The 24,331-nt window shown below is 41.6% G+C and overlaps 1 protein-coding gene across 2 annotated transcripts; it reads left to right on the top strand.

The window, feature by feature from the left end:
* On the top strand, window positions 1–24,331 carry LOC144686507 (BTB/POZ domain-containing protein KCTD18-like). 2 transcript variants are annotated; one of them, XM_078551800.1, is made up of 7 exons: window positions 1–107; window positions 781–972; window positions 6,514–6,725; window positions 9,253–9,446; window positions 13,696–13,790; window positions 17,640–17,742; window positions 21,509–24,331. In XM_078551800.1, exons 2-7 carry the CDS (start codon window positions 804–806, stop codon window positions 22,083–22,085), a joined length of 1,350 nt encoding a protein of 449 aa, XP_078407926.1. In that variant the 5' UTR covers window positions 1–107; window positions 781–803; the 3' UTR covers window positions 22,086–24,331. The 2 variants fall into 2 exon arrangements, with proteins under 2 accessions (XP_078407926.1, XP_078407925.1); XM_078551799.1 differs by lacking the exon at window positions 1–107 and adding an exon at window positions 133–591.

Genomic DNA, 24,331 nt, shown 5'->3' with positions numbered 1-24,331 from the left:
AAAGCAGGCGGAGGTCTTGGCTCGAGAGGAGCCTGTCAGGAGGCGGAGGCCCCGCGGTTGCGCTGGGCTGTAGCCGTGTCATCATTGTGCGCCTGAATGGGAGGAAGGTAAGTGAAGAGGAGTGGGGGAGATGGAGATGGGGGCTGGCGGCGAACTGACCACTGTCCATTTTGTGCCGTTGAGATGTAGATTGACGGCGGTGAATTAAAGAGAGTGACTGTGAGAAGTCCCCTTCCCGGAGTGAAGCTCACTGAAAATACCCAGGATTTGATAGGTCCCGATCAACATGAAGCCAAAAGTGGATCTGTTAAAAAAAACTGTGCAGTCTGCTTAATAGCAACTCTGCTTATTATTAAGCCTCATTCAATCCCCTTTAGGGTAGAAGAGTGAAGATCCTAAACTCAAGCCCAAAACGCCTTAGTCCCTGTAAATAATCTGCAATAGTCATTGCAATATGCCATCAAAGTTCTTGGTTTTGTGTTGCCTTTCATAGATTTCTATATGATACGCCTGAGTAGCATTTGTTTCTTACATTAATGGCACAGCGCATAAAGTTCTTGTGCCCAGCCTCAAACATAAAAATAATCCAAGGTACTTCACAAATGCATAATCAAAATAATACTATTGGATATTATCAACCTTATAGTTTTTGTAATTGCTGGACTTATGTTCTGGCTACTAAGTAATGCTTAGAGAAGCAATCTTAAGTGCCAAGTGACATTTGAGTTATCCTTGTAACAACAAACTGTTTCTAAATTTTTGTTTGCTTTCTGTACTTAGAATTTCAGCGATGGAGTGATTGGATGTTGCACGCCATGGAGTCTTGTGAGAGGGAAGCTATTTCTGAGATTCTCAGATTGAATGTGGGAGGTTGTTTGTATACAGCCAGGCGAAATTCCCTTTGTCGTTTTAAAGACTCAATGCTTAGTGCAATGTTTAGTGGACGATTTCCTTTGAAACTAGATGAATCAGGTAATGAAAAGGTTGCAGTTGTCAAGCATACCAAGTCGTGTGACATACTTACATGCTTTCAGTAGCTGGTTTTCCTTGTTTACAAGCAAAACCTGTTTCTTTAGGAAAAATTAAAGTGTTAATGTCAATGAACCTCTGATTCATTATATAAAAATAGTCATGGGCAATACTAAATGGTGTGTAGGTACACTTAATTAACTACACTAATGTAGTTACGTGAATATGCCAGAATATTGCCTTATTTTCATACCAAGTACATGGTAAAGGCAACTTGATTATGAAAAAAGATGCTTACTTTGCTGTTTTTATGCTACTGAGAGTTTTGGCCCAGCCCCGTGTTTTATCTGCAGTTACATGAAGCAACAACAACTTGCATATATTTGGCATCTTCAACATAATAAAATGGCCCAAGGTGCTTCACAGGAGCATTCACAAACAAAATTTGACACTGAGCCACGTAAGTTGATATCAGGACATTTGACCAAAAGATTGGTCAAAGGTCCATGTTTTAAGGAGTGAGTTCATGGAGGTGGAGAGGTAGAAATTTAGGGAGCAAATTTCAGAGCTTAGGACCTTGACCACTGAAGGCATGAGCACCAGGGTGGCGTGATCGAAATCAGGGATGCTCAAGAGACCAGAATTAGAAGAACACAGATTTCCCAGAAGTATGTGGGATTGGGAGGGATTACAGAGATAGGGAGGGGTGAGGTCACGGATTTGAAAACAAGAATGAGAATTTTAAAATTGATGCATTGCTTGACTGGGACCCAGTACAAGTCAACGAGCGCAGGTGCGGTGCAAGTTAGGATACAGGCGAAAGAGTTCTGGATGAGCACAAGTTTATGGAGGGTGGCAGATGGGAGGCCAGCCGGAAATGCATTGGAATAGTCAAGGCTAGAGGGAACAAAGGCATGGTTGAGGGTTTCAGCAGCATGTGTACTGAGGCAGGCAGCAGAGTTAGGTGATGTTACTGAGGGGAAGTAGGCGGCCTTGGTGATAGAGTGGATATGTACTTGGGCGTCCATCTTGGCGTCAAATACAACACAAGGTTGTGAACAGTTCACCCTTGGACAGTTGCCACCGAAAGGGAGAGAGTTGGTGTCTAGGGAATGGAGTTTGTCGTGGGGACCAAAGACGGTGCATCGGTCTTCCCAATATTTAGTTAGAGGAAATTTCTGCTCATCCAATACTAAATATCAAACAAGCAGTATAGCAATTTAAAAACAGTGGAGGGGTCAAAAGAAATGGTGGTGTGGCAGAGGTGGGTGAAGTCAGTGTACATATGGAACCTGTTGTGTTCTAGTTCTAATCACCTGATGTTGCTGAGGGGCAGCATGTAGATGAGAAAAAGGGGGCAAAGGCTATTTCTTTGAGGAACACCGGAGGTAATGGTATGAGAATGGGAAGAGAAGTGATTGTAGGTGATTTTCTGGCTATGACTGGGGACAGAAGCATTAAACCATTTAAACATTGGTCGGATGAATGGGTTTTTGAGGCAGCTCTCAAAGATAGACCCCCCCAAAAAAGTAGAATTGAACTATATGAAGTTTTATATTTTTGGGATACTTTGTTAAGATGTTACTTTTACCATAGGCATCTGTCATTTTCTAGCACTGAATATTTTTTGCTTTATCACAAAATGTTAGCAAATAATAGTCATTTAAGCTATGTAATTTCCCGCTCAGAAGCAACATAACTGGAGTGTTGTTTTCTTTATATTTGCTTGCCATTGCTCTTTAGCTGCTTTTTCTTCCCTTCCCTTCCCTTCCCTTCAGTCTGAGCTGCAGACTTCTCTTTGAGAAAACTGTTGTGCTGCACTCTAAATTGGTCAGTTTGAGGCTTGGTTCTTCTTTGTTCATTCATGGATGCGCTTGTTGTAAGGCCAGCATTAACCACCACCTTCTTCAATACAACAGAGTAGCTTGAGGTAATTTCAGAGGACATTTAAGAGACACTGACATTGCTGTGGGTATGGAGTCACAGATTGGCCAGACCAGGTAAGGTTGGCAGATTTCCTTCCCTATAAGACATTAGTGATTCAGATGGGCTTCTACAACAATTTGATAGTTTCATGGTCACCATTATTGAAAATAGCTTTTAATCCAGATTGTATTTAATTGAATTTAAATTCCTCAGCTGCCATGGTGGGATTTGAGTTCCTGTCTCTGCATCATTAGTCCAGGCCTCTGGATTAGTGGCCCAGTAACAACCTTTAGGCGACCATAACCTGTTACCTCTCCTTGCTTAAGATTCTAATGTCCTTTAGGGAAGGAAATCTGTCACCCTTACCTGGTCTGGCCTACACTTGACTCCAGACCCACAGCAATATAGTTGACTCTTAAATGCCCTCCAAAATGGCCTAGCAAGCCACTCAGTTGTAACAAACTGCTAAAAAGTCTCAAAAAGGAATGAAACCGGACAGACCGCCCGGCATCGACCTAGGCGCCGGAAACGACAGCGGCAATCTCAGCCCTGTCAACCCTGTAAAGTCCTGCCTTACTTACATCTGGGGGCTAGTGCCAAAATTGGGAGAGCTGTCTCACAGACTAGTCAAGCAACAGCCTGACATAGTCATACTCACGGAATCAGACCTTACAGATAATGTCTCAGACACCACCATCACATCCCTGGGTATGTCCTACCCCACCGGCAGGACAGTCCCAGCAGAGGTGGCGGCACAGTGGTATACAGGGAGGGAGTTACCCTGGGAGCCCTCAACATTGACTCCGGACCCCATGAAATCACATGGCATCAGGCCAAACGTAGGCAAGGAAACCTATTGATTACCACCTACCGCCCTCCCTCAGCTGATGAATCAGTGCTCCTTCGTGTTGAACACCACTCTGGAAGCACTGAGGGTGGCAAGGGCACAGAATGTACTCTGGGTGGGTTGCTTCGATGTCCATCACCAAGAGTAGCTCAGTAGCACCACTACTAACCGAGCTGGCCGAGTCCTAAATGACATAGCTGCTAGATTGTGTCTGCGGCAGGTGGTGAGGGAAAAACATACTTGACCTCAACCTCACCAACCTGCCTGCCACAGATGCATCTGTCCATGACAGCATTGGTAGGAGTGACCACTGCACAGTCATTGTCGAGACGAAGTCCTTCCTTCATGTTGAGGATACCCTCCATCGTGTTGCGTGGCGCTACCACCGTGCTAAATGGGATAGATTTCGAACAGGCTTAGCAACTCGACTGGGCATCCATGAGGTGCTGTGGGCCATCAGCAGCAGCAGAATTATATACAAACACAATTTGTAACCTCATGACATGGCATATCCCCCACTCTACCATTACCATCAATACAGGGGATCAACCCTGGTACAATGAAGAGTGCAGGATTGCATGCCAGGAGCAGCACTAGGCATACCTAAAAGAAATTAGGTGTCAGCCTGGTGAAGCTATAACACAGAACTACTTGCATGTGAAATAGCATAAGCAGCAAGTGATAGAGCTAAGCGATTCCACAACCAACGGATCAAATCTAACTTCTGCAGTCCTGCCACATCCAGTCGTGAATGGTGGTGGACAATTAGCAACTCACTGGAGGAGGAGGCTCCACAAATATCCCCATCCTCAATGATGGTGGAGCCCAGCACATCAGTGCAAAAGATAAGGCTGAATCATTTGCTACAATCTTCAGCCAGAAGTGCCGAATGGATGATCCATCTTGGCCTCCACTAGAGGCCCCCAGCATCACAGATACCAGTCTTCAGCCAATTGAATTCACTCCACGTGATATCAAGAAATGGCTGAAGGCACTGGATACTGCAAAGGCTATGGTCCCTGACTATTCCGGCAATAGCACTGAAGACTTGTGCTCCAGAACTTGCCGCACCCCTAGGCAAGCTGTTCCAGTGCAGCTACAACACTGGCATTTACCCAGCTCTGTGGAAAATTGCCCAAGTATGTCCTGTACACAAAAAGCTGGATAAATCCAACCTGATTCTGCCCTATCAGTCTACTCTCCATCATCAGTAAAGTAATGGAAGGGGTCATCAACAGTGCTTTCAAACAGCACTTGCTTAGCAATAACCTGCTTGCTGACGCCCAGTTTGGGTTCCGCCAGGGCCACTCAGCTCCTGACCTCACTACAGCCCTGGTTCAAACATGGACAAAAGAGCCGAACTCCTGAGGTGAGTTGAGAGTGACTGCCCTTGACATCAAGGCAGCTTTTGACAGAGTGTGGCATCAAGGAGCCCTAGCAAAACGGGAGTCAATGGGAATCAGGGGGAAAACTCTCTGCTGGTTGGAGTCATACCTAGCACAAAGGAAAATGGTTGTTGGAGGTCAGTCATCTGAGCTCCAGGACATCACTGCAGGAGTTCCCCAGGGTAGTGCCCTCAGCCCAACCACGTTCCGCTGCTTCATCAATGACCTTCCTTCCATTATTGGTCAGAATTGGGGATGTTCGCTGATGATTGCACAATGTTCAGCACCATTCAAGACTCTTCAGATACTGAAGCACTCCATGTCCAAATGCAGCAAAACTTGGACAATATCCAGGCTTGGGCTGACGAGTGGCAAGTAACATTCACCACACAAGTGTCAGGCAATGACCATCTCCAACAAGAGAGAATCCAACTATCGGCCCCTGATGTTCAATGACATTACCGTCACTGAATCCCCCACTATCAACATCCTGGGGGTTACCATTGACCAGAGACTGAACTAGACTAGCCATATAAATACTGTGGCTACAAGAGCAGGTCAGAGGCTAGGAATCGTGCGACGTGTAACCCATCTCCTGACTCCCTAAGGCCTGTCCACCATCTACAAGGCACAAGTCAGGTGTGTGATGGAATACTCTCCACTTGCCTGGATGAGTGTAGCTCTCACAACACTCAAGAAGCTTGACACCACCCAGCACAAAGCAGCCCGCTTGATTGGCACCCCATCCACAAACATTCACTCCCTCCACCACCGACGCACAGTTGCAGCAGTGTATATATACCACCTACGAGATACATTGCAGGAATTCACCAAGGCTCCTTTGACAGCACCTTCCAAACCCACAACCACTACCATCCAGAAGGACAAGGGCAGCAGACAGATAGGAACACCACCACCTGGAAGTTCCCCTCCAAGTCACTCACCATCCTGACTTGGAAATATATCACCATTCCTTCACTGTCGTTGGGTCCAAATCCTGAAACTCCCTTCCTAACAGCACTGTGGGTGTATCTACACCACATGGACTGCAATGGTTCAAGAAGGCAGTTCAGCACCACCTTCTCAAGGGCAATTAGGGATGGGCAATAAATGCTGGCCCAGCCAGCGAAGCCCACATCCTGTGAATGAATAAGAAAAAAAAGAAGCCATATTTCCTTTAACTGAGATGGATCACTTTGCTTGTGATATTGAATTACTGTGCAACAGCCTACTGAAGAATGGCACAATCCACCTGGCTGAGTCATGGTGTGAACTTGAGTCTTACTAATTGGAAGATAAACTGCTTGAGCTGTCAACTGACCTCTTTGAATTTGAGATGTGCAATGCTGAAGTTTAGAGTCTTTAACATCTAATCTTTTATTATAGGGGCCTGTCTGATTGAACGAGATGGCAAACTCTTCAAATATCTTTTGGATTATCTGCACGGGGAACTTTGCATCCCTGAGGAAGCAAGAACTCGTGTAGCATTACAAGAAGAGGCAGATTACTTTGGTATTCCCTATCCCTACAGTTTGACTGACTATTTGTCGAGTGAGATGGAGAGACATTGCTCACGATCTAATATTGAAATCAAGAAGGTTTGTAATGTTTGTCTCAAGCTTTACTCAGAAATTTGTAATCTGTTTCGTAATGTTACTCGAAAGAGATTATGGCATTTTTTCAAAAAGTGAAGCCTAGTGAAAATAAATGAGAGAACTGTGTTAAACATTGTTTTGACAATTGATCGTAAAAGCTTTTGTTTATGATTTTGATTAATGACAAATTCTTAACAAATCATCTATGACTGCGTTATTTTCATTCCTGGAAAGCAATGATGTTGAAAATGTTCGATTTTATTGAAGCTAGTATATAACAAGTTCAACTTTGTCAGACCAAACAATACCTTCCACTAACTCGAAATATTCTTAGATTTTTGATCTTCCTTGGCAGCTCTGGAAGTTTATCGAGTTGGCCTTGGCTTAGTTGTAGCACTTTTGCCTCCATGTCAAAAGGACGTGTGTTCAAGTCCCAGTCTAAAGACTTGTAATATTTCAGTGCTGTACTGTTGAAGGTGCTATCTTTCAGATGAGACATTGAACTGAAGCCCCATGCTCTAAAATGGACATAAAAAATTCCGTGGCACTATTTGAAGAAGAGCGTGGGAGTTCACCTCAATGTCCTAGCCAATATTTAAGTCTGGTCATTACCTCACTACTGCATGTGAGACCTTGCTGTGTGCAGAATTCATCACCATGTTTCCTACAGTACAGTGATTATACTTCTTAAACTATTTCATTGGCTGTAAAGCTCCTTGGGATGTCCTGACATTGTGAAAGCACCATGTAAGTGCAGATTTTTTCTTTTTTCCAGTGTAGCTGAGCCATGCAGACCAGGAGAATCCAGGTTTGATTCTGGAATTAGCTGATCTCAGCTTGCACTGCAATAAGGACCTTTGTTTAGGAAGGGGAAAACTGGCAACAGTTCAATTGGATGATTATCCAGAAACCTTGAAGGTGCATGTGACATCTGATGTGGGCAAGATTGATTGGCCTTGGCTTTGACGCTTCTATGTGGTCATAGTGGACAGTGACTTTGACTACTAAGGCTAATAGTTTGTGTGTCATCAGAGGTTTTCTGGCACTTAGAGAACTGTATCCTATGTGGGAGGCAGTGTCTTGGAGAAGGTGGAAAAGTGGTGATGACTACTTTCCTGTCTTTTTAAAAAAAAAAATACATTTTTCTTCTTGACTTGTGTTTCCCAGATCGGAATCTTATCCTGTTGTGTAAAAGAACTATGAACTGTTCCTGTTGCATCTTTTAACACATTGAACTCATTCCTCATACAACATGCAGCAATAGGTTATAACGCTGTGTGTAACCCTGCCTTACTGTTTAGCGTTCATTTCAGAATGGTCTTTTATAATAAAATTACTTAGTGGCATGCGGTTACCACCATATGGTGTGCACTGGATTTATTTCCACAATTATTCCCAAACACCCCTTATAAACAGGACCTGGATTGTTTGTGTGAGAAATTCAAGGTGGGATATTTTTAAAATTAATCAACTTTAGCATGTTTTATTCTAAAAGTTGAGGCTATTTGGTGAGAAATAAGGGAGTTCATTGGTGACCGCTTATAGGCTTCACCAATAAAATTATTAAAAACTGAAAGCGATGCCATTTTTTTTAAGATCCCATCCCGTTTCTTGCACTTTGATTCAGAAAATCACCAATATAAAATCAACCTCTTAGAGACAAAAGATTATAACTTAGCCCCTTAGGCACAGATTTATTGCAACAAAGATGGTGTTTTCTGCTGGGTGTTTTTTGTTGCGCAATGGGATACTGGGGTAGACTTGCTGCTCGGTTACACTAGTTTTGCACTACGACTCTAGTGAAAGTGGCTGAACCAGCGCAGAAGATTTGGAATTGTAAGCATAAGTGGGCTATGTCCAAAATCATTTGTGTTTGTGTAATCTTTTGTGCTGGTTGAAGGTTCAATTTGCCCAAAAAGACCCTGCAGAATCATAAATACATCAAGGCATACTCTTCAAAGGAAAAAGAAAAATGAAAGAATGATTATGTTGGTTACACTGTTTGATTGCACTGGTTTATGGAAAAATTTATATTTGTGATTATGCAAATGAATTTTAGCAGAAACTTGGAACTGTAACCTCACTAGCTCAACTTCAAGCACAATTTGGGTGCAATTTCTTGATTTAGACCAAAATGGAAACTCTTCGCAACTGTTTACAAAACTCTGAACCACTACTCATCTGACACTTGTATTGTTGGAAGGTACAGTTAAAGTAAGATAAATAGAAATATGGTGTCTTCTAATCCCATAGTTTGCACTGGTATAGTTAGATTTAGGTTTATAATCTTTCCAGTATGCTACCCTCAGAAGCCACTGTCAACTGATATATCACATGTGTTTGTTTGACGATACAGTGAAATTTCATTATGAGACTAAGAAAATTTCCAACAATGGCCTAATTTAAGAATTATTGTTACATATGTTTCTCTCAATACTTCTCCATGTGAAGATAGGGTATAATTAAAGCAGTTACATCAATCACTTCAAACAATCACTGGTTTCATTGTTATTCTATTTATTAAATATAGGCATTGACAGACATATGTGACTCCTATGGTTTAATCTGTACAAACCCAATGGTGTGGATCCTGCACTATCTCAATACTTGTGGTGCCAGTTGTGAGAGCAAGATCCTCGGAGTATTTGCATCAAAGACAGAGGGGATCAGAGCCATTGAGAAGCAGCTGGGAGGCAGGATGAAAAGTAGAAGCATCTATAAGAGGTAAAAGTGGCAAACATTCACTATATCTAAGATGTAAAATTTTCCGCTTTGCAGCACTTGCCTTGTTTGATCTGTGATCTGTTTATTTTGCATGAAGAACATTGATATTGGTATATTATATTAATCAGAAGGCACCAGATGAACCCTGGCTCCTTAATTCCTTACCAAAGAATTTTTGGGGATTTACTGCCAATCTGTGTCTAGGAATTACCAGATACTTAAATTTGGCTCACCGAACCAAGTTATATCAATTGATTGAGTATATTGAGCTCCATCATCCTATGAAAAATTCTCATTGAGCAAATGTGTATCTTAATGGGTTAAGCTGATCTGTCAAAGTATTTCTTGTTTTAATTGAGGATGTCACAATTGTGTAGGACAGTTTGATGGACCAGTAGGTCTTGTCCTTTCTGATATTTTTTGTACGTTTGTTGATTAAGATTTACACTGTCAGCCATCTATAAGTTACTGAGCGAATTAGTTCCTTTTTGTCAATTCATCAAAGATAAAGTTTTTTAAAATTCTTTTAGGTCATGTAGGTACACCCATAGTGCTGTTAGGAAGGGAGTTCCAGGATTTTGACCTAGTGACAGTGAAGGAATAGTGATATAATTGCAAGTCAGGATGGCATATGGCTTGGAGGGGAACTTGTAGGAGGTGATGTTCCCATGCATCTGCTGCCCTTGTCCTACTAGGTGGTAGAGGCCATGGGTTTGGGAGGTGCTGTCTAAGGAGGCTTGACAAGTTGCAGCAGTGCAACTTGTTGATGGTACAACTGTTGCCACTGTGCATCGGTGGCAGAGGGAGTGGATGTTTAAGGTGCTAGGTGGGGTGCCAAACAAGCAGGCTGCTTTGCCTTGATGGAGTTGAGCTTCTTGTGTTGTTGGAGCTACACGCATCTTGGCAAGTGGAGAATATTCTATCACACTCCTGACTCGTGCCTTATAAATGGTGAACATGCTTGGGGAGACAGGAGGTGAATAACTTGCTGCAGTATTCCCAGCCTCTGACCTGCTCTTATAGCCGCAGTATTTATATGGCTGGATCAAAGTTTCTCGTCAATGGTCACCCCCCCAGGATGTTGATCAAGGGGGATTCAGTGATGTTAATGCCATTGAATGACAAGAGGAGATGATTTGATTCTCTCTTGTTTGAGATGGTCATTGCCTGGTACTTGTGTGTTGCGAATGGTTCTTCCATTTATCAGCCCAAGCCAGAACGTTGTCTGGGTCTTGCCGCATATGGTGTCATGATGATATGACCTGTGCATGAGTGATATTAATCTGTAATTTCATCAGCTGACCAAATACATGCTGAACTGTTTCAAAAGGACTTTTTTAAGACAAGAAAAGACACTGACTAAAGGCGGCTGGCACAAGTCACCTGATACCTGGTATTGCAAGTTGATTATCTTCTGGAAAGTTCCACTGTGAATGAAAATTCAGACATGCCACAACATCCTTCTCTGGAATTTCACACCTGAGGATGTCTAGAACCACTTTAAAGGGATTTACTGAAATGTAATGGACATAACATTTGCACTTCTATAAGACACCCTCTCCTGCGAAGAGGAAGTCTGCTAGAACAATGCTTATATGGAGATATGTCTTCCTGTCTCATCAAGATGGATAATGACTCATTCAGGGGTTTAATGCTGGGACATTACAGAATCTACTCACCACCTGGCCAGGAAACAAAAGCGACTGTCGGTTAAGACATCAGATAAACAAACCTCTTCTGAAATCACTATGGGGAGAGAGAGATCATGTTACTGAAGTAACCATTTTGAAATCTCTTTATAGAAGCTGCTAAAGACAGAAGCAGTAAGTAGTCTGGAAAAGCTGCCAATGAAGCAGTAAGGAGCTCCCTTCTCTCCTCTCTTAAGACCCTATCTCTTGCAGTTTAAAAATCCAGCAGAGTGAGAGTGAATTTTCCATCAAAAGGAACCTCAGGTGCAAAACACATCAGCTCCTGGAAGAGACGGATTAAAAATAAATTGTCTCTGACAGTTGTAATTACATGGGCTTCAACTCAACTCCTGGAATGTAAAGGAACTTAGAAGAATTTCTGGCACAGCCACAGTGACCAGCCAAGGAGTCATAAAAAGTTTTTGATCTTTCAGCATTGAACTTTAATTTGGCAAAGAAAGTAACTACATACAGTATAACTTGTAAATTTTGCATCCTTGTGTATGTGTGTGAATGTGGGTCATGAAAGTTCGAGAAGTGTGGGCTTTTTAAATTATTTTGCTTTCTTTACCTGGATGGGTTTTTAACTCAATAAAAATGCACCCCTTTTTGTTTTAAACTTCAAGAAAGTCTGTCAGACTCGTTTCTCTTGCAATCAGTGTGTAAATGGTTTAACACAGATATTGAGAAAATTCCCTTTTAAATCCCTCAAGAAAACCCTGTTGCAGTCAGACTTGGAGTGGTATGATAGAGGAGTCACACCCTTTATGTGGCCGAAATAATGGACACAGACAGCTTCAGTATCTGAGGAGTTGCGAATAGTGCTGAACATCGTGCAATCATCAGCAAACATCCCCACTTCTGAAGGGAAAGTCATTGATGAAGCAGCTGAAAATGGTTGGGCTTAGGGCACCATCTCGAGGATCTCATGCAATTATTTCCTGGGACTGAGATTGACTTCCAATAACCGCTAGGTATGACCCCAACCAGTGAAGAGTTTCCCACCTGATTCCCATTGATTTCTATTTTGCTAGAGCTCCTTGATGCCACAATTGGTCAAATGCTGTCTTGATGTTGAGGGCAGCCACTTTCATCTCACCTCATAAGCTCAGCTTTTTTGTCTATGTTTGGACCAAGACTGTCATGAGCTGAGCGGCCCTGGCAGAACCCAAACTGAGTGTCAGTGAGCAAGTTGTTGCTGTGTAAGTGCCACTTGATAGTAACACTGATGACCCCCTCAATCACTTTGCTGATGATGGAGAATAGACCATCATTGACAGGTTGAATTTGTCCTGATTTTGTGGATAAGGACATAGCTGGGCAGTTTTCCACATTGTTGGGTAGATGCCAGTGTTATGGCTGTACTGGAACAGCTTGCACGGGGCACGGCTAGCTCTGGAGCACACATTTTCAAGCACTACCGCCGGAATGTTGTCAGGGCCCAAAGCCTTTGCAATATCCAGTGCCTTCAGCCATTTCTTAATGTCATGTGGGGTGAATCAAATTGGCTGAAGACTGGCACCTGTGATGTTGGAGACCTCGGAAGAAGGCTGCACTTTCCTACCCCTCGCAGCACCCTCTCTCTTTCCCAACCCTTGTGACAACTCTACCGACGTGTTCTTCCAGCCTACGACCCGGCTCCCCTTCTCCCCTTCCTTTCTCCGTCCTTTCCCTTTTGAGCATCCCAATTCATCTGCCATCTTAAAGCTCTTATATAACTCAAGTCACCCTTTTTTCAGTGTTAGCGTGCCATTACCTGCAATGTTTCCCCGTTGTATTGCTGCCCAAACCCATTTGTTCATTTATCTGCCCCTCGTTCTCACTTCAAAGCCATAGTGGTGTTATCCAACAGTGGGAAGTATAATTAGAAAATGGTTATTAAATAAGGAGTGTTCAGTCTTGAGAGGATTTGTTTTTGAATACAGTGCAAAATTCTTAAAAAACTACCAACGTTCCTCTGAAGTCAGAGCTCTAAATTGGCGAATCCAAAGTTACAGCTCCTACTGCTTAAGAAGTTGAGGATTTTTTAAAAGTCTTTTTTCTCCTTTAGGTAGTTAATGCAGGGAATACTATAAATGAAAAAAGTTCCTTTGTAGCTTGTGAGCTTGTATTTTGTATTAGTTCAGTTTGAGTCCTTTTAATGTTTTCATTTTGATAGATCTTCAGAATTCAGCACTGAAGCGCAATGAGAAATATTTGCAGGAGCAAAACTCTCATTTTTCATTTTATTTATGTCTTGCAGCACTCATTCTACTTTACTTCCTCCCCAAACTTATCAAACAGCCCCAGACATTCTAGCTTCAATTTGTGAGATAAATCGATGTTTTTCTTAAACTGCACTCTGCGCTCTCTTGTTCATCTCAACATCTACCTCCTTGATAACTTTTATATAAATCTATATACTGGTAAGGTAATAAATAGATACATCAGGAAAAATATAAACTATAATCCGCAAAAATGGCTATAACTTTTAAACTGTTGTGGCTGTTATAATTTACACATTGTATGTATTCCTGCATTAATGTTACTTCATATTCCTTTGCTTCTTTTCTCACCTGCAGGGAAGCTGGAAACAATCTACAATACATATGGAGCTATTATTCAGCTGGTGAACTGAAGAAAATGATGGATGCCTTTGACTCCTGGGAGGGAAGAGGTACTTACCCTTCATGTCAACATAAAAACATTTAAGACTTTGGAGGTGAGCTGTAAAGCTCAGATATATGTTGGATCATGTTTTTGGTTATCACAAATACCTCTAGTCAGTACATCAGGAGAAAATGTGTTTCTTTTAATTTCTTCTCCTGTGTTGGGTACTTGAGTACTGTCACTGTACTTGGGTAAAGAGCCAATGTTTCACTTACGAACCCCAAAGGGAAGAAGATCTCAGCCATCGATGACCAAACAAATTCCAGTACACCTTGACAGCTTTTCGATCAAGTGTAGGAGCTTCATAAACATGTGACAAGTGGTGGTGCATATGGAACTACTGATTTAATCAGTTTTCTGACCTTTATTATGGTGCAACACTTTTCACATCATAGTCTGTATAGAGCATGATTTTAAATGTTAAAAGCAAGTCCTCTATTGAAGACCCAGTTGCAAGCTATTCTGTAGAGCAGTTAAATGGAACTGTTGCAAATAAACTGTCAAGAAAATAAGAAATGTAGAATCCACTCATCATTGTTGCTTTGGGTTAATTAGAAAGATGAGTATAACCCATTCAGCTTTTCGAACCTCTCCTTTCTAAAGACCTTGTTTGCACAATCTCCTCTTTAGTGGATTTAATAAATTCATTTAAGGTTCTAAAGAAGAGTTGCATTAACTATTTTGTATCCATCCCTTCCTAGGTAAATCAAGCAGCAATCCAGAAATCTATCTGACCTTGCATCTGTTGCATTCCATTGCATTTTCCATCGGCTTTTATTCCTCAGAATATTCAATCATATATCTGAATTTTCTTTCCTTCCTGCAGTCCCATTTTTATCCAGTTATTTGTCCTGTTTTGAAATGTCTGAGTTGATGAAGCATTTGGTATTTTAAATGAGACTCTTTGTGCAAAATAACTGCATTGTTCTGCGTTGGAAATTCATGCCCTCTCTAAACCTTAGAAATTAGATAAATTTGTGTAAGAGTACCCAGTTCAATCAAAAGCATATTATACAGTAAAATCCTGATGAATCGAATCCCAGAGAATCCACCCACAAATTTGTGTTAAGTGGAGCTTCATGATAGTTGAGGAAGCCCCATTCGTACATGAATGGGTATGTAACCAGATATGCCTACAAATACTGTACATGTCAAAAACAGATTCAAATGCCAAATGAAAATACAGTAAAGCAGTAAATATATGAAAAAATTTTTATTCAATTTTTTCACAGCTTACAATGGCCTGACCTTGTGAAAGGCTGCAGCTTTGCATTGAAAAATGTCAGCAGTTGAGCCCGGAAGATTGCTTAACGTCCTGTTTTCAGACGTGCATGGTACAGTCCACCATGTTGTCAATGCAGTCAAACATGTTTTCGTGCTGCAGTGCAAAATCCTGGAGCATTTCTACAGCCTTTGTGGCATCAGCTGGGGAAATAGGTGGGCGAGCGGGCGGGCATTCATCGGACTCTTCAGAGTCATTGGGTTTCTCGGTTGAAGGATGTAATACATTAACGATTGCATCATCTATCAGTTCCATCATGCAGCATATGGCATCGTCCACCTCCGCGTTAGTTTCCATGGTTATCTCTGCTGGAATTTCCATGCCAGCCTTCTACAGGTGAGCAAAAACTGCCTGGTCATCGGGTTGGTAGGCCTCACCCGTTCCTCATTTTCAATGTCTTGTGCTGCAACATGTTTTTTCAACCTGTTGAAACCCAGCATGATGGAAGTAGTTGGCAATTGTGGCTTCTGTCACCATCTTCCACACCGACTTCATCAATGAACATGGCCTTTAGAACAGTTAGATTGTACTCCTCCTCCTTATCGATGGCCTCAATATCCTGAGACATCAGCTGGCATCGGTAGTGGGTTTTCATATACCTAATCACCCCCGATCCATTGGCTGGAGCTTGGCTGTGGTGTTTGGAGGCAAGAACATCAGCTCTTCAGGTCAGTGATGGCAGAGTGCGCGTGGTAATTATAATGATGAAAAATCTTCCTTTTCTTTCTTGGATATATTTTGTCCACTTTACTGATTTATGCCTCAAGAATGCTGAAGGTCACCCAGGTGATTCTGTTAGCCTCGTACACTGAGGATAGTGCTTTGACATTCGCAAAGCAACGTGGCTTCTTGGACTTTTCTATCCCAAGAAGCAGCGGCGTGTTTGTGCCATCCATGTTGGCATAAACCGTAGCAATGACATGTTCCTTGCTCCGCTTTCCACCATTGCATGTTTCACCTTTAAACATCAAAGAGTGGTCTGGCAAAAGACGGTAAAACAGACCAGTTTTATCCATGATAAAAATGTCTTGTGGTGCATACTTGTTTAAGACATGGGAGAAACTATTTTGGAGCCAATCATCTGTCATTGCTGCTGTAACCACTGCGTCCTCATTGCTCACCGTTCGGAAGACGATGCCTTGCCTTGTCTTGAATGAGTCCAGCCATCTCTGCAGGTGAACACCATATGGCCCGCCTTCTTTGCCAGGGTGACTCTCTTTTCCTGCTGGACTGTACTGGAGATGGGAACGTTCTCTGACCAGGCTGCGTTGGACTGCATTAGCAGAGCTTTTCCAAAATCAGGATAGGCAGCCGTTCTCATCCTCTTCCTTGCTGGAGAGGAATCTCCCACTCCTTCGCAATGTCGGCTTTCCGCTTCGTGCCATGATTTTCCACTTACTGCATCAACTTCATCTTCCCTCCGATCGACAACACTTTTAACTTTCTCCCTGGTTTGGCCATACTTGTGGGTTTTGCGCGTCCTTTCGCAGGGGGATCTCAATGTCAAATGATGGCTATCCTGGAGTTTCATTATTTTGCCCTCTTGTGTAGTCTAACTCCACTCTGATGGGCATGGTCTAATGACAAGTTTAGACAGGTTTGGCTAATCCAGCGTTACCAGTGCGGAATTTTGGCTAATCCAGCGTTACCAGTGCGGAATTTTGGCTAATCCAGCGTTACCAGTGCGGAATTTTGGCTAATCCAGCGTTACCAGTGTGGAATTTTGGCTCATCAGAGGATCATTTTTTGGGAGTTGTTATTCTGCTGGTGGGAATGGTTGATGACTTTGATATAACCAGAATTTCATGTCATCCGAATTTGACTCATGCGATTTCACTGTAATATGTTTGTCTTAGCGTTCACTGTTTTAAAAAATAAACGAGTTGCAGGCAGTGAATGATTGATTCAAGCTGTTGCATAAAGCATTTGTTTTTCTCATTGTGACACACTGTGACAGGCCTGAGTTGAGACATAGCATAGTTCAGCTGACAGGAAGAACTGCCCTGTTTTAAATGAGAGGGATATGGTGCATTATTGATCATTCACCAAATACAAGCATCGATCACATAAGTAGATAACAAGCCAGCTGTCATCAGAATGCAGCTGTGGTATTGTATTTCTCTCACTTTCAAAACACTTAAATCCATCTACAGAAAAGTCTTTTTTTGTAATTCAAAATTCAAGCAAAGGGCAATTTTTAGAAATGGACGGAACCATTTATCCTAAACTCTCAAGCATGAATGAAAGTGGGAGAGATATGTGAATAACGCTATGTAAAATTACCTATAAGTTTACAAACTTTACAAAGGTAATGGAATTAAAATCAGATGACGCTTATGAGGAACAGTTTGCAGTCACTGGAATCATTCTGCAGAGTGATATAATTTGCACATGTTGATATTTCTATTTCATTCTTACAATTTTGAATTCTGTATTAACAAAGCACTCAATGAAAGTAGCTTTTATCCTATTACTTGCATTTAAGCATAATTAATTTGTATCTTGGTAATAGGTTTTCATCTTGTATCTATATCATCTGTAGCAAGCAGATACAGCATCTTATTTTACCTGCAGGTGTCAGTTATTGGAGAGTGCCTCAGGAGTTGATAGAATGTTGGACTCTTGAAGGCCGACCTCTACAAGGCAGCCAAGAGAAGGTGGCACCAATTCAGAAGCGGTAAGTGCTTTATTTCATCATGTGTTGTGGCTCTTAAAAATTCTTGAAATACTCATTTTATACATAATAAAACATAGATTTACAAACTGGGCTCCCTGGACCCTGGGGAGTCACTTGGAGCATCCAACTTATAAAACTGCTTTTCTACAAATGTCCATTTTAAAGAGGTATATGTTTTAAGTTTAGATTCTTTTTAGTTTGGATGCATGCACTTAATTAACCGGTTCCAAATTAACCCTCTAAAATGGCTTAGCTCAAATGAGACTGGACCATATGGCAAAACAGGATTTGGGAATAGCAAATACTATCAAAATTTAATTAAGAATAAAGGAACAGGTATACTTGTCAATGAATAACCGAATTTTACGCCTTCGATTTGGGCGAGCACCCCAGCTGGAAGTGTAAATGTTCCTTGGGTTCCCTTGTTGACAGCGATTTCTCAAAAATCCTGCCCAGGGAGCAGTCAGGACCACCACAGCAATAGTCCAATTCACTAGCAACAAGATGGTTCTCAAAACCCACTTTTAACCCTTGAATGAGCATCATCTCATCTCAAATCAGTTCTGTTGTTGTTATTCGATTGGACATTGTTGTTACTGGGTTAATTTTGTTGGATTTAGCCATGTACGCACATAGTTCCATGGAGCAGAGCAATGGGACAGTTAATGATCTTTTATCTGGGCTTGGACAAGTCTCCATTAATTTTCTTGCACCTGCCCTAAACAGTCAAGGACATTAGCTGAGTGCCCTCTGTTCCCACAGACAGTAGCAGTACGTTTAGAAATACTGGTTTGCAGCAAATTAATACTTTAGAATTCAAACATTAATATATTATCCAGCCTTAATAACTACTTGATTAATTACTTATTCTTCAATTACACATTGGGGCTCACTACTTATTCAATCATCTGCTCCAGGCTGGTTACTAACTATACAGTAATTCCTAATTAATACATAGAACCATAGAAAAGTTACAGCACAGAAAGAGGCCATGCAGCCATCCTGCCTGCATCAGCCGAAAAAGAGAAAAATATATAAAAAACTAGCTGCCCATTTTAATTCCACCTTCCAGCACCTGGTCCTACACCTTGCAGGTTACAGCACTTCAGGTGCAGATCTAGGTGCTTTTTAAATGAGTTGAGGGTTTCTGCCTCCACTACCAAACCAGGCAGTGAATTCCAAACACCCACCACCCTCTGGGTGAAGAAGTTTTTCCTCATGTTCCCTCTAATCCTCCTACCAATTACCTTAAATCTATGCCTCCTGGTAATTGACCTCTCTGCTAGGGGAAAATAGGCATCCCTGTCTACTCTATCTAGGCCCCTCATAACCTTGTACACCTCAATCAGGTCATCCCTCAGCCTCCTCAGTTCCAAGGAAAACAACCCCAGCCTATCCAATGTTTCCTCATAGCTATTTTCAAGCCCTGGCAACATTCTTGTAAATCTCCTTTCCACTCTCTCCACAGCAATAATGTCCTTCCTGTAATGTGGCGATTAGAACTGTGCACAAAATTCCAGCTGTTGCCTATCCAGCGTTTATACAGTTCCATCATTACACCCTGCTTTTGTATTCTATACCTCGTCCAATAAGGGAAAGCATTGCATATGCTTTCTTTACCACCTTATCCACCTGTCCTGCCATCTTCAGGGACCTGTGGACATGCACGCCAAGGTCTCTCACTTCCTCTACCCCTCCCAGTATCCTCCCATTCATTGTATATTCCCTAGCTTTGATTGCCTTCCCCAAATGCATTACTTCACACTTTTCTGGATTGAATTCCATCTGCCACTTCTCTGCCCACTCAACCAAACAATGATATAATTCTGGAGACAACAGCTATCCTTGTTACTGTCAGCTGCATGGCCAATTTTTGTGTCATCTGCAAATTTCCCAATCATGCCACCCACATTTAAGTTCAAATCATTAATATATACCACAAACAGCAAGGGACCCAACACTGAGCCCTGTGAAATGCCACTGGAAACCGCTTTCCATTCACAAAAAAATCCGTCAAAAATCCCTTTGTTTCCTGTCACTGAGCCAACTTTGGATCCAACTCTCCACCTTCCCCTGTATCCCGTGGGCTTTTACTTTTCTGACCAGTCTGCCATGTGGGACCTGGTCAAATGCCTTACGAAAATCCATGTGGACCACATCCACTGCACTACCCTCATCAATCCTCCTTGTTACTTCCTCAAAAAATTCGATTAAATTAGTAAGACATGGCCTTCCCTTAACAAAACCATGCTGACTCTGTCTGATTAATCTGTTTCTAAGTAACAGTTTATCCTATCACTCAGAATTGATTCTAATAATTTGCCCAACGCAGAAGTCAGACTGACAGGCCAATAATTATTTTGTCTATCCTTCTCGCCCTTTTTAAATAATGGTATAACGTTCGCAGACCTCCAACCCTCTGGTACCTCACCTGTATCTAGTGAAGATTGGAAAAGGATCTACAGAGCATCTGCTATTTCCTCCCTGGCTTCCTCCAACAGCCTGGGATACAATCCATCCGTCCCTGGTGACTTATCCATCTTTAAGGATGTCAGTCCCTCCAGTGCATCCTCACTCGCTACGCTTATTGTATCTAATATTTCACACTCCTCTTTAACTAGAATATCTGGTTTATCCCTCTCCTTAGTGAAGACAGAATCAAAGCACTCATTGAGAACCCTGCCCACATCTTTAGCATCAGAGCAAAAGTTACCATGTACATCTCTGATCGGCCCTACCCCTTCCTTATTTATTCCCTTTCTTTTAATGTACTGGTAAAACATCTTTGGGTTTGCTTTGATTTTACCTGCCAGTATTTTTTCATATCCTCTCTCTGCTTTCCTAGTGGTTTTGTAGGTTATATAGTTAGTAGAAAATGGTGTCTTGACATTGCCAGCTTACTACAGTGAATATAAAGTGAAAACTTCACTATAAATGATCAAGTTTTTTTTTTATTCATTCATGGGGTGTGGGCATTGCTAGCTAGGCCAGCATTTATTGCCAATCCCTAATTGCCCTTGAGAAGGCGGTGGTGAGCTTCCTTCTTGAACCTTTGCAGTCCATGTGGTGTAGGTACATCCACGGCGTTGTTAGGGAGGGAGTTCCAGGGTTTTGACCCAGTGACAGTGAAGGAACGGCGATATATTTCCAAGTCAGGATGGTGAGTGACTTGGAGGGGAACATCGAGGTGGTGTTCCCATTTGTCTGCTGCCCTTGTCCTTCTAGATGGTAGTGGTCATGGGTTTGGAAGGTACTGCCTAAGTAACCTTGGTGAGTTCCTACAGTGCATCTTGTAGATGGTACACACTGCTGCCGCTGTGCCGTTGGTGGTGGACGGAGTGAATGTTTGTGGAAGGGGTGCCAATCAAGCATTGTCTTGGATAAAGATAAACTAAAATCTACTGTCCAGGTCTACTTACACAAATATGGAATTATTGCTATGGGTAGCTGATGCTGTCTTCCAAAATTTGCTACGGTAGGTCTTGGGATACCCTTCTTGACTAACACAGAAATCATAGTCACTTTTCTGATATTTGCTTTTTTTCTGATTTCATAAATGATCTAAATGAGAAATATTCTGTTTTGTAAAATTCACTATTGCAAATTCTCAGTTTACAATTTGTAGCAATCAGATCACCAAGTGCCTCATTAAAAAGTAACTAAAAGAACATAACTACTCAAAGGATTAACTTCATTTTTATGGATTCAATCAGTTACCAGTGGATCAGAGTTGCTACTTTAAATCTAAGTTTTATTTATCTTCCAGACACATTGATGTCAATGAAGCAGAAATGGAAACTCCCAAAAAGAGCCTGAAACCCGTAGAGTTCTCAGGCCCATCCACCAGCACCCGCATTAAAGTGAAGAATTCTGGATTGGTCAAACTGTCAACACCAGGTGATGCTTCAAAAACGGTGCCAAACACCGTGGTTCATCTCAAAACCACAGCCATAAAGAGACTAAGCACCGGGGAGTTTGTAAACCACAGGACAGCATCTTCCAGTGCTACAGGATCTGCTTCTGGATCAGATGCCCAAACATCTCAACCTGTTAGATCCCAGAATGCTAGAAGCGCCACAGAGCCCTGTTGCACTGCAGCAGTCAAACTGCCAGAAAAGAAGGTAATAGTGAATCGAGTGATCAAATTGAAAAGGAAACCACCTTCTGCAACAGTCGTAACACGAGCGGATTCTACCAAGAGTGAAAGAGACATGCATGCAATCACTTCAGATGTACAACCAAGTACTTCAGAAAACCAACACACCTCCAATACTGTGAATTTAATGGCAGACTATCTAGAGGACGTATGTGGAAATAGCAGAGAAAAGGATGAGAATGGTTAAATAGTCCGTGGTTTGGAGGGGAGGGGACGGGACTGTTGAAGTGGTTTGGTAGGACTGAGCATTTTAATCCTGTTGTTGCATAACCTAATTTCTCAATAATGTTGTCCTTAGATCAGGATTTCAGTAGGGTTGTTTAGGTAAAAATGGAGAATTTGTCCTTCCAGTGATAGCTCAATGGGCATTTCCAGTGCATAACATTGACCAAGGAGGTCCCAGTTTTGATCTCTGTTAATTGACCTTCTGTTTGGGTGATGACACTGCTGCATTTGTATTGAGCAGCTCTGGAATAAGGAAGGGAAATTTTGCCAAGCCTCTTGCACCTGATCATTATCCATCAATTCGTGTGTGTATGTGTACATCAGGGCTAGGCTTGGCTATGATTCCTTTACCTCTCACATCTGTACTCAAGTTGTCTGCTAATTCTCACCATCAGGGCTACGAAATAATGGCCACTTGAGCAAGATACCATAGAATGACCACAGTCTCTGGAGTAAGTAACTTCAGAAGAATGAGGAGGGAAGAAATTGGTATAATTTTTTTTCAAATACCTATTGTAACAACACAGTTAGTTACTCGTGTTGCAACTGAGTTTAAATGCAAACATGGTAGTGTACTTTTATATGCATTGGAGATCACATCTACCAAAATAATCTACTTTTAATTGGTTTGCGTACTGCCTACTTGGAACTAGTTGAGTATATCTTAAAGTAGACAACCTTAAAGCATTTAACAGAATGACACTAGATAAATGGTCTCTACTTCTGAACATTTGCAGCTAAAAGATTAGTTAGAGTCCTCACTGAGGTTGAGCAAGCCAACTGTCTTTTCTGACAGACTACAGCCTTACGGTGGAACATGCAGCTGAAATGGGCAACATAAATGAACTGTACTGAAAAGTGAGAGTGCTGCTGATCCATGCAATCAAGACACCAGCAATGATCACCAAATAGTAATAATGGACTATATATTACTGTCCTGAAGAATAGAGGAAAAGGCCAATTGACAAACTACAATTTCACAAACCCCACCCCTCTTCAGTTCCTGGTCTGGTGAAATCATTTTGCCATAACTTGTACAATGTTTTAGATGAAATTTTTGTGTGTGGGGAGGGGGAAAGATGACCAACACATTGGACAAACAATATATAGAGCATGAAGTTTTAAGTTTAATTGTTTGGTCAATTTTAAGGGATAAAGAAATATAATTTTCCCTTTAATTTTACTTGCCATGCTCCCATTTTCAGTTGCAAATCTTGGCTACATCATCTAACGTGGCACAGGATGGGAATAGAGTCTTTCTTCTCAAGTTAGGGTAGTAGTTATACATTACAGTTCAGGTGTGGGCTTGGCTGTAATCTTAAAATAGGTGGCCTGCCCGTTTTCTCATTTGGAGAAAGATATGCTGGTGAGAGGCAAATTTTGGAATGGACCTTCTTATTGTTATGATGATTAAAAATACAATGAGATTATATAGAGTAAAACAATTTGGGCATTTTTTTCAGATGTGGAAAGAATACTTTTATTACCTACTGTCAGACCAAGAGCAGAAACAGCAATTTTGTTCAACTTTTCTTTTTGTATTTGGTGCGTTAAGGTTTCATGCTGCAGCTCAGGTCAGGTGTAAATTTAAGTATGACGCTGCATGTGTGGCGGTGTGATTGACAGCCTGAAAAAGAATCCATTCACTCCAGTATTTACTGTTGCCTATTCAGGTTTCAGCCATAAATCTGTTTCTATTCATAACTTGATTTTATCGAATGAGTAAAATGCATAAATCTCATGTAGTGACAGTAGTCAATGTTAACATGGACTGGGAAACATTTTATTTTGGATCAAGGCCCTACATTTGGGGACTACACCTGAAACAGAACGTTGTATGGTTAGGACAAGTGTTTTGTTATTGCTCAGAATCTGACATTTTCAGTGCTTCCAGGGCTTATTACAAAATCTCTCAACTTGGGTGGAAAGTCATATTAAATGCTGTATGTAGAAGTTCGTGGGTTGCTTCACTTTGACAAATCACTTGCCCCACTTATAATGGCAGAGAGTGAGAAGTTATTCAGTACACTGGAGTTTGAGTCAGGCACGTGTTTATTTGGAGCACGCTTTACCTTTGGTGACATGTGTAGGTTTTTAATGTAAAACTTTTATTGGTTCCAGTTTTATATTTAAAATTTATATGCTCCATACCTGAAAAATCAACTGTTTGTTTTACTTAAAAATAAAATATGATTTTGCTTGTTTGAA

This window comes from Cetorhinus maximus, chromosome 11 (genome assembly GCF_964194155.1).
Source record: "Cetorhinus maximus chromosome 11, sCetMax3.hap1.1, whole genome shotgun sequence".
Taxonomy (NCBI): Eukaryota; Metazoa; Chordata; class Chondrichthyes; order Lamniformes; family Cetorhinidae; genus Cetorhinus; species Cetorhinus maximus.
The sequence above is the reverse complement of the archived record's forward strand: the minus strand, read 5'-3'. Positions and strand labels throughout refer to the sequence as shown.